The following is an 11,576-nucleotide window of genomic DNA, read 5'->3' on the forward strand; positions in this document are numbered from 1 at the left end:
ATTTCCTTGGGCTGTTCCACAACCAGATGTGAGAAGCAATATACAAACCTAGAGCATCTTGGGGGCGGGGGGAGGAGGACATCCACACACCTTCAAGTTTCCTCCTGCTTGCCCAGTTCCTGGCACTTTCTTAGACCAGGCAGGGCATGGGTACACGTTCTCAGGAAGACACCAAAGACTTAGGGAATGGAGGGCTGGAGAGAGGAGGCACAGGACAGACCAAAACACAACCCTGAGAGGCAGCTGGCATTTTAGGATGAAGCTCCGAAATTCCACGGCCAGGGAGGAACCAGCCAAGCTCGGCCCTAGCTGCCTGGCACGATCCGCTCGTCTCCTGTCTTAGGGACACTTGGGAGGTGGAAAGTTTCCCCTTTCGGCCGTGCCAGGCGCGGGACAGAGTGTGGGGAGGCGACAGGGGTCCGGGAAGTAGGTCTTCCCGGGCGGCCCCACCCGCTTACCTTGTGCGATGGCAATGGACTCGAAGCGGTGCAGCTCTTTGAGCAAGCAGCTCCTCTCCGTGGAGTGCAGGCTGTAGATGAAGTCGCGCGCGCCCTGCGCCGTGTTCAGCGCCTCCATAGGCTCCTTCTTGGGGTGTGTGCCCAGGAGCCGGGGACCGCCGGGGACCCCGAGCGCCAGCAGTCCCCGGCCGCAGCAGCACCAGGACGGCGGGCGGGGCGCGGCGGCAGGGCCCGGCCTCAGGCTGCGCGCCGTCCGGCTCCCCAGCAGCGGCAGCAGCCGGGACATGGCGCTGGTGCGCGACCCCCGCAGCGGTCCCAAGGGAAGACGGCTTCGGGGCGCAGCTGGACAGAGGCTCAGGAGCTGGGCTCAGCCCGGCCCCGCCCCGGGTCCTCCTGACGCGCGGCCCGGGCGCCCGACACCATGCACTCGGCGGGCCCGCTCGGCGACCGCCTCCCAGCCGTGCCCGCTCCGCTTCCCGCAGGCCGTGAGCCCGGGAAAACTTTCTGCGCCGCGGCCCGGCCGGGAGCTCGGAGCGGGCGGGCGGTGCGGACCGGCAAGCGGGCGGGCGCCTCCCGGTTGAGGAGCGGCGGCGCGGGCGAGCTCGGCGAGCGTGTCTGATCTTCCAGAGGGATGAGTCACCGCGCGCCGCCCTCCTCCGGCGCCGCCCTCCGCCGCCGGCCGCTCTCCCACCCTCTGGCCTCACGCCGGCCTCCCTCGGTAGGGTTGCTGCGCCCTCAAAGCAACCGCGCCGTGACAATCAGGCCGGAGCCGCAGCCGCCACCCCTAGCGGCGGAGCCCGGGATAGGAGGGCGGGGCGGCAGGGAGTGGGCGGGGAATCGGGCGGGGCTACGCAGGCGCCTAGCCGCTTGGGAGGGAGCTCATCCTGGAGTCTCCACCCACTCCTTTGCGTGGCAAGGAAAGGAAGGGGTGCGTACCCCGTCAGACGGCCTCCGCCAGTGTTAAATGCACGGCAGGGAGCAGCAAAAATAAGAGTTCAGGGCTGGATGCCCGGAGGGGTGGTGCAGCTCCCGCACTGCTCTCCGAGGCACCGTCCTAAATCTGGAGTTTGGACGGCCCCTGGAGGAGCCGCGGGATGGATGAGAGCCTCGTGGGGGTCACCGCACCCTGCCCAGGCCTGTGGGACCTGAAGCACAAAGAGCCGCGCCCTTCGCCGAGCCAGTGCCCACCGCGGCCAGACAGTGCGGCGCTGAAACGCCCTCTCTGGCAGCACCCTGGGGAAGGCTGGGCCGGTTCAACCCGTCCCAAAAAAAGAGGAGGGTGTGAGGCTGAGACTTAAAGATTTGGGGAGGAGAATACTTTTCCCTGACCCGACAGCTCTTTACTTGGAGATTGCCAGCTCTAGAGCCAGGGCGAGAATGTCATAAACCTTTATCGAATGGTCTCTGGGGATTTACGTCCCCCCCTTTTGGTGCCACGCGGAGGAGAGACTCTTGCCCAGATCCTAGATACCTGCAAGGCCAGGGTCAAATGTCACCTACTCCATGAAGCTTTCCCTTCTTTGTAAGGAAGATCACTGCCTTATCTGAACCTATCTGAGGACACTTAGGCACCCTATCTTAGAAAAATAAATCTGCTTAGACGATAAATCTACTCAAGTGTAATCAAGATCCAAATCCCTTCTTTATCGTCACCACGGCTGCAGCCAGCTCAGAACCTTGCATGAAGCGAATATGCTATAAGACAGCACAGTCAGTCCCCACGTCTGGGGTTTTGAACTTGCAAATGTACCTGGAAAAAAAAAAAAAAAGATGTGTCTGCTGGAGCCTCTGCAGACTTTCTCATTATTCCGTTAATGGAACAGTGTAATAACTATTTCCCTGCACCTACACTGTATTGGTTATTATAAGTAATCGAGAGATGATTTAAAGTATGTCGGAGAGTCCAATCAGCTGTACTTTTTTTAAACCCTTCAGTTAAAATGAATGCCCTCAAGAGTGAACTGGAGGGAGGGGAAGACCCTCCCCTAGAGTGGGCGGCACCTTCTGCCCGGTGGTCTAGAGAAGAAGAGGACTCCTCAAAGCTCCTCAAAACTCCCAGAAACTCCGATGCTGCTTGTTTACACCGCCTTCAATTCTTACGGAGAACATGTCCATTTTGGTTCCTACTGCTGCCCTCCACTGACGCCACTGTTCAGCCTTTTCCGCCTTCTGAGCTGGAATAACAACCAGAAACCCTTCAGGACTCTTCCAAGTTCCCAAGCACCAGATTTGGACCGTGGCCACATCCAGTTTCATGTACAGTGTGTGTGTGTTGTGGGGGGGGGGGGAGAGGGGGCGTGCCCCTGCAAGCTCTACAGCAGCAGGGAAATGAACCACCAGGCCCGAGAAAGAGCCTTAGCTCCTCAGCTCAGCAGTCAGCTGGTGCTGATTCAGACTTCGGGAGTCTGACACCAGACCAGTTTATTTTAGACTTATTCAAATACAGTACCATTTTGGGAAAGTTTCTTGGTAACAGTTATCCCAATCCCACCTGCACAATAAAGCTTAAGGCTACACTGAAACTCGTTTGTAAAGTACATGTGGCCTCGACCATGAAGATGGGTTCTTTAGCTTAAGGGCCTAGGATCTGGTGTGATCTTGGTCGTACAGATAGAACAAAGGTTACCAGGTTATGAACACCTGACACATGACACCTCCTCTAAGGATGGGTTCTATTGACTGAGAAACAAAGAGAGGTCTAGGGAGAGTCTGGGATAGCCCTATAGATAGCAAAGATCTCCAGGCTATTGACAACATACACTCCCAGCCTTCTGGGTGGAAAGCATATACATTTTCTCCATTGAGGAAACAACCCTGTGCGATTAACATTCCTACTTTCTCCAGTGCTTATCTGTGAGCACCCGTGCCCTCTACAGTACTGAGTGGCTTCTGGATTCTCCACCTTTCCAGCATACAGATACCATTGTTGGAAAACACACACACACACACACACACACACACACACCGGGTATCCATTTCCCGCCGGATACACTTATCAGTCATTGCCTAAATGTGTTAATAGAACATGGTTAAGCAAGGCATGGTGATGCACAATTGTAATCTCGGCACTTGGAAGGCAGAGCCAGGAAGATCAAGGAGTTCTAAGCCAGCCTTAGCTACATAGCAACTTCAAGGCCAATGCGAGCTATGTAAGACCTGTGATGGTTTGTACATGCTCAGCCCAGGCAGTGGCACTAGTAGAATGTGTGGCCCTGTTGGAATGGGTGTGGCCTTGTTGGAGTAGGTGTGTCACTGTGGGTGTGGGCTTTAATACCCTAGTCCTAGCTGCCTAAAAGCCAGTCTTCTCCTAGTGGCCTTCAGATGAAGATGTAGAACTCTTAGCTCCTCCTACACCATGCCTGCCTGGATGCTGCCATGCTCCTGCTTTAATAATAATGGACTGAACCTCTGTGTAAGCCAGCCAGAATTAGATGCTGTCCTTTGAGGCCCTTGAGCTTGCAAAGATCATATGCCCCAGTATAGGGGAATATCGGGATCAGGAACTGAGACTGGGTGGGTTGGGGAACAGGGTGGGGGACATTTGGGATAGCATTTGAAATGTAAATGAAGAAAATATCTAATAAAAAAATGTTGTCCTTTATAAGACTTGCATTGAATGTTCAAAATACCTCACCAAAACAAAAACAAACAAACAAACAGACAGACAGACAGACAGACAAAACAGTCTCCAGGCCATGTACTGAAATTCTTCTCCACTGAAACCTCTTGGGCCAGCTCTGCACAGTTCAAAATCTCTCTCAGCAACAGAGTCTTCCATATCCCTACTAGGATGGCTCATTAAGCCCAAGTTAAAGCATTCCACTGCTTTCCAAATCCAAAGTCCCAAAATCCACATTCTTTCAAACAAAAGCATGGTCAGGCCTATCACAGCAATACCCCAGTCCCTGGCACCAACTCGTTAGGGTTTTACTGCTGTGAACAGGCACCATGACCATCCAGCCAATCCATTGGTTACAGCCCATGAGTCAGTGAACAATCGTACATCTGCCCCTTTCTTCTTCCAAACAAACTGTGATACCATGTATACTGCCTGAAGTTCTGCCCACTGTGAAGATTTTCCTTCACCTGTACCTTTCAGGGTTGTCCCAGAAAGGGGTTGTAATGCTGGAGCTGTCCACTTGTGGGTGGTGCCTGCATAATGTGCAGAGCTATCAGTAAACCAGGCCCTAGTCTTCTCTTCTTCCAATGTCCTTATGTAGGTCTCCAGCAGAAGATGTGTACCACCACACCTAAATCTGGGACTTGTCTTGTCCCAGGCTGACCTTGAACTTAGAGATCTCCTTGCCTTTGTCTCCTGGGATTCATAGCCCCTATGCCTCAAGATCTCCATACCAAGGTCCAGATCAGAAACTTCTATCTCCCAGTCTCCAGATTAGGTTCACTGGTGAACCTTCCAATTCTGGACGGTAGTTCATTCCAGATACAGTCGAGTTGACAACCAAGAATATCCATTACAAGACCTTTTCCTTAAAAGAAAAGTAGTAGATTGTCAATATTCATTCCCAATGAGTTAAACTGTTGTTGTCTTCTGGCTTTGTGTAGTTCAGCATGTTAACTGTAGGCTTAGCGATGCGGTTTGCCTTAGCTGATAAGAGAGACACTACAAACCGGATCTAATAAGCACTTGCTCGTTTGAGGACTTACTGTATTTCCTTTCGTATGTAAAATAGTAGGAGAAAATAGAACGCATACGCAAGACACTTTTGAGGCAGGTCGCACCTAGAATACGTGGGTAAATGTTGAACTAGAGTAAAAGGATGGTTTGCATGAGAAGTCTCTGAAAATGAGTAAACTTTAAATACCAAGAAGTTCAAAAGGAATGCCTCGCCTCTCAGAATGGAAATGTAGCTGAGTGGTACACAGTACTTGCCTAACACAGGCAAGGCCTAAGTAATATGTAAGATTAAAGTAAAAACAAAAGCAAGAATTGTAATACCTCTAGATTGATAGATATGTCATCCCTAAACTGAGCACCTACTGGTAACACCCATTGTAGGCCAGTTGTAGCCTTGTGTAATCTCTGATAAAGCTCAGATAAAGAAGACGAGTCCTAGAGACACTTAACTAATGACCAGCTGGGTATGAGCAGACATGTTTGCCCTTTGTTACCTGTAATGACACTCTCTGGAGAGAAGGCCAGCGCAGCACAGAAGCAGGGGGCACATAAGGCTGCTCAGGCATTAGTGAGCCAATTGTTCTAGTCAATCGTTGCTCTTTGAGTGAACCAAACTTTAGTGGCTTGGTTTATTTTTGTCATGATTTGGCAGCTCAAATTTTAGGATGGGCTTCCTCGGGAAATTCTTCCGTCAAGTCTCTAAAATTCGTTGCAATCAGATATCAGCTGCAGCTGCTGCCATTCGAAGGTTCACCTGGGCCAGACATCCAAAATGGCTCACTCACGTAAACTGACATGCGACATCGGCTGTTGGCTATCTGGAAATTCAGCCCTTCCAACGTGGCAAACTTTTTACCTGGCACACGGCTTGCCCCAGCGTGGGACTCTGAAAGGAACCAGGCTTGTGGCCTATTCTGCCCTGTCCTTGGAAGTCATCCCTCTTGTGATATTCTTTGGCCCACTAGCTGGGGACGCAAGCCACTAAAGCCAGCCCTGAGTCAAAGGACAGGCTCTCTTCTGCTTCTTTAGTCGCTATGACCGACATGCCTTAAAGAAACAAAGGAGACCAGGCTTATTGTGGGCTCATGGTTTCAGAGTGTCCAGCCTCTGGTTGTTTGGCTTCAAATGCTTGGAGAGGTCATCGTGACAGCAGGAACTTGTAGCACAGGGCAATCTTCACTTGCTGGGGGAGGGGAAGCAGAAAGAAAAGGGAAATACCAAAGAGCCAGGCCAAAGGATGCCCTTGAGAACATGCCTCCAGAGACTTACTCCCATGAGGCTCCACTTCCTATCTTCTACTACCTCCCAGTACTGCTATCACATTATGAATCCATCAAGTGATTAATCTATTGATTAATCCTGAGCCCTTGTGATTTAATTGTCCCTGAGAATGTCATTACAAGCAGCTAGAAGTGTGCTTCACTAATCTCCTAGGCTTTTATTAATCCAATCAAGTTGACAATCAAGATTAAGCATTACCAGTGTACAGACCCCACTTCTAAATAGGGGCAAAATAATTTAAAGACATATTTTTAAATATATGTGTGTGTGTGTGTGTGTGTGTGTGTGTGTGACTCAAGGATCTTGATTTGATCTGGCTAACTGTGTGTTCTGTAGCCTGTGGGATAACTCAGTCTGGTGACATATCTGGAGGCTGCTGCTGCATCAACATAATTCTCTGGATGACATTCGAAGCTCTTCAAATCAAACAAAGAAATCCAAAGTACCCTTTGAAAAGATCACTTGGAGGAGGAGCCCTGAGCCTACCGCCTCAGATAATTGTCCAGCATATGCATGAGGTCATCTTGGACCGTCCGGCCCAACTCGAACTTTAGATGACAATAGTTGAAAGAATTATGTTAGAGCCACAGTGCTTGGATTTGAGTCTTTTTCTACATATTATCTGTACTATGGTAATAAGTCAGCTTTTCCATCTCTCATCTCTCTGTCTGGACCTGAAGATGTAATGTTCACTTGCTAATCTGTTAAATGGAGATACAGGCATCTGCTTTATAAACACAATTTACTAGCTCTGTGGGGTCCAAATCCCTGAATTCGAGTCATCTAGTAATGAAGTCGCCACTGCATTGTGGCATCACTTGGAGCTAGGAAGCCAGTCAAGTTACCACTGTGGTAATATTGGGATGATGGCAGGGTCTGGGTCTAACTGTTGGACTTTCAGACACAAAAAGCCTTTAAGATGCAGGAGAGCCAGCAAGGTAGAGAAGCAGAGCCAGTTGTGGTTTCTGTCCGATCTGCTCATGTTGTTAGAGATGCTTGAAATGACACTCTCCTGACGTAGCACCAGTCATTCTTGTGGGCATGTTAGCCAGTCTTTTGAATAACTTTCCCCTTTGCACTTTTCTCTTCGGCTTGAATTGTCCATGATAGACATAGATATAGCTCAAATAAAACCAAAACTTTTACTATATAAAAGGGAAGCTTGGATTACCTTTGGTGTGAGAAATGGAATTGCATCCTGAATAGTCAGTCTGCTCTCTTGGATCCCGTGGGGGTGGGGAATGACTCTGGTTTGCTTGGTAATGTGGAACACTTGCTGCACAATCGTGATCACCCATGTTACAAGTCGGGCAGTTCAGGTGTGCTTATATCCCCAGCAATAGGGAAACCAGGGCTTGCTAGCTTCCAGCCTCGCTAAAAACACACAGTCCCTAGGTTCAAGGACAGCCCCTACCTCAAGGGAATAAGAAAGGATGACCAAGGATACCTGCCCCTTCTTCTGGACTCCATGGGAGAACACGAGTGCATGCATCTGCACACACATGCCCACACCCCCAACACGCACACACAAGTAATTTTTTATAAGTGCATTGGATCATTTGCACTCTCCTAAACCAACTGCTCAAAACTGCCTCTTACCACTTTTGTGGAACTTTTGTTTCTTAAGATTTTAATCTGCATGGCAGAAAGTGCCAATCACAGAGCAAGAAATAGTATCTCATGGAAGCAGGATAGAAACTGGAATCAGAATGGCTAGGTTCAGTTTTGCCCTATGAGGCTTATCTTTACTTACCCAGAAACATGCAGCAAGAGTGAAACTTCATCCTTCTCCAACATAACAAGCATGCATGCACATAACACACAGAGAGAGGTATGCATGCACGCATGCACGCGTGCATGCATGCATACACACACACACACACACACTCTTCAGGGAAATATTTCTGTAGCTTTTCCTCCTTCTAACATGCCCTTTATGTTTGAGACTGGAGAAATATTTTGATAAAGGTAAAAATAGGAAGGTTTTGAAATGATTGAAAAATGATTCCATCCTAGAGGCCAACAGAAAGGTCAGTGGAAGGACTTTGAATGTTCCTGTTCTTATGGAAGAACAATGAGGGATTGATTAAGACTCTTCTAAACACCTTCTCAAGAAGATGTATCACCATCCCCGACACAGCTGAACTCCATCCTGTCCACTTCATACTATTCGCCAAGTTAGTTAGCGGAGTATAAAACAAAATGTACAAACTCTTTCTATAAGGCCATGTTTTCTGATTAGGACCCAACTTTATCAATGCTACTTATTTATCATTGCTGTCCAACAGCATTTGGATTCTCAGGGCCCAACAGGATCTCTCATCTCTGCCCTCTGGAGTCGGGGGCAGCTCTATGACCTGCTCTGACAATGAATATGTGACATGTTTCTCTCTACATGCCTGTGTTCAACCATGCAGTCTGCTCTTCCTCTACCACGGAGAGAGTCACACGCATTGACATCGAAAAACAAAGCTGAAAAGGAGCAAAACGTGAACTCAGACAAAGCCTTGGAACATAAGCTACAGGGACACTTCTGAGAGCAGAAATATATTTGATATTCTTGAGCTACATAGCAAGTTAAAAATACTTTTTAAAAAAAAAGAACTTAGAAACCCGTGCAGCTGGGAATCCGTCTCTTCCTCGTGTTGTCAAAATTGTAGACATTTACTGATAGGGGACATCATCAGGAGCCTCTGCAGGCAGAGGATGCTCATGGAAGTGAAGGAGAAAAGACACCCCAGGTCCTAAAGCTGAGCCTGATGTCATTTTCCTGCTCTGCTTCAAGAGCCCACACTCACAGTGACACACCTACTCCAACCAGGTCACACCTATTCCAACAAGGCCACACCTCTAAATGGTGCCACTCCCTGGTCCAAGAATATACAAACCATCACACCCATGCCAATGAAGGGTTCTCTTTAGAGCATCCAACAAAAGGTTCAGCGAAACTGACCTACAACAAAACCTATTTAACTAGCCCCACCCACCACAGTTCCCAAATAGTGTTTGATAGCCATTCTTGAATATAAACTGACCCAAGAGATTAAAATCACTTAGTTAATTGAAGATGGGAAGACATATTCAAGATAACCACTACTTCTTGTTGGTTTAGGAACCTCTAAAAACACAGTGAAGAAATTAAGACATTTCGAATGCATACAATTAGCCAGGTAGGGCATTTCATGCCTGTACTACCAGCACTAAAAACATAGAAACAGAGCGATCTGGAATCTGAAGCTAGTCTGAGCGATGCAGCATAGTCCTGTCTCAAAAAGAAGAGTAGAAAATCAAAAACAAAGACAATAACAGTCCTTGCAAGATAAGAACAACTACCTCTATAAAAGTAGGAGAATACAAAAGTAGGAACATCTAAAACACAAAAGAAAATCTCTTAAAAATTAAAAATGAGCCTCCTGATAGCTTAGCCAATCCTACATGGTCACCTCTAAGCACACATACATAGAGCAACCCTAAATGGACCCATCAGAATATAGACTCGTGTGTGTGTGTGTGTGTGTGTGTGTGTGTGTGTGTGTGTTGTAGCAATAATAATTAAAGAAGAATAGGTCATAAGGTTGAGAGGGAGAGGGGAAATGGGAGGAGTCGGAAGGGGAGAGAGTGAGGTAGAAATAATGTAGAGTTCTCATGTATGAAATTCTCAAAATAATAATAATAAAATAAATGTTTAAAAACTTGAAATATGCCAGTCAATGTCCAATCCAACACAAGGGCTACAAAATAGCATTACAATAAAAAAAAAAGAAAAGAAGAAGTGGCTGAGGTAGTATAGAGGGTACAAATGAACACTGGAGAAGCCAGTCATGGTGCTCACGCAGGGTCGTCTCCTCAGTGGAGGATATGGACACATTTTCTACCCAAAAGGCTTGGAGTGGATGTTACTAACATAATAAACTTTGCTAGGCCATACTCAAATCCCCCGAGACTATTCTCTTCATACCATATACTATCTCCCTAGACCTCTATCTTTAGCTTCATTTCTAGGTCAATAGAACCCATCCTTAAAGGAGATGTCATGGGTGACTTACAGCCCGCTGAACCTCTACACTGTCTCAGGTAGAGACCACACCAGCTCCTAGGCCCTTAAGCTATAGAGCCCACCCTCATGCTCACATATACTTTATTGATGTAGTCACGCCGTAAGCTTTACTGTGCACGTGGGATTGGGGTAATTGTTACCAGGAGATTCTTTTTCAAAATTGTACCGTGCTTAAATAAATTTAAGATAAACTTGCTGGTGTCAGACTCTAGAAACTTGACCCAGCCCTGGCTAACTAAGTTGTGCTAAACCCAGTTTCCTTTGGGGACCCCTGTCCCAATAACATAAGAAATACAATGACAAAAGTAAAAAAAAAAAAAAAAAAAAAAAGAACTAAAAAGCCCAAGATGGTTAGTGGGTATTGAAAGGATAATTTCATGAGATAGCTGTTGCTTAGCTTGCGAGAACCCTAGATATGATTTCTTTAAAGTAATTTTGATTGTTTAAAGAAGAAGATAGTCAAAGATGTGCCAATAAACCTCTCAAAGGTTCCATATTCCCACACTAAGAGGGTCTCCTGCGGTTTCAGAACATTCGATGGAAAAAGTTCCCTTTTAAAATATCTCATCACAACATTCCAATCACTACGCGTAAAGAAATTCTCTTACTGTTTCTAGATGCAAAGATCATGGTGATTATTTGTGGGGTGAGAGGCCAAACCTACTCCATCTTGGGACTGGCCTCCATCTTAAAGGAAAAAAAAAAACCTGAGACCTTGACCTGCAGCAGAACCCAATCTGCACCCACATACCAGGAAGGACCCCACAGCTTGTCCCTGGCCAGAGTTACTCCCTAGCTACTTCCTAGCAACTATTAATCAAAGATTAGTCCGATTGTTTCAGAAGTACTTTCAGATAGTTTGTAACTATAGATGGTCTTGCTTCAGAGCACCCACCTGTTGGCTTATAGTCTTTCTATTAGATGCATGTCAGACTAAACACCCCCTCCCTCACTCCTATTTTCCTATAAAACCTTGTCCTGCTGAGGGCTCGAGGCTGCTCTGCCTTCCCTTCCCATCCTTTGGGTTTCGGTTGAAGGAGAGCCCAAGCCCAAGCTTGTAATAAAGAGGCTTGTACTGGCTAATTTTGTGTCAACTTGACACAGGCTGGAGTTATCACAGAGAAAGGAGCTTTAGTTGGGGAAA

At 47.6% G+C, this 11,576-nt stretch overlaps 1 protein-coding gene across 2 annotated transcripts in view; it reads right to left on the bottom strand.

Annotated features, from left to right (window-relative positions):
* Tmem65 (transmembrane protein 65) overlaps positions 1-1,075 on the bottom strand; it is a 42,816-nt gene extending 41,741 nt beyond the window's left edge. The window contains exon 1 of one of the 2 annotated variants that reach the window (XM_021216679.1): positions 459-1,075. In XM_021216679.1, coding sequence (XP_021072338.1) covers positions 459-744 — 286 coding nt within the window. In that variant the 5' untranslated portion in view covers positions 745-1,075. The remainder of the gene's footprint in view (positions 1-458) is intronic. The other variant, XM_029548022.1, reaches the window with a different exon arrangement.
* Between the last annotated feature and the right edge of the window lie 10,501 nt (positions 1,076-11,576).

Source organism: Mus pahari, chromosome 17 (genome assembly GCF_900095145.1).
Source record: "Mus pahari chromosome 17, PAHARI_EIJ_v1.1, whole genome shotgun sequence".
Lineage (NCBI taxonomy): Eukaryota > Metazoa > Chordata > Mammalia > Rodentia > Muridae > Mus > Mus pahari.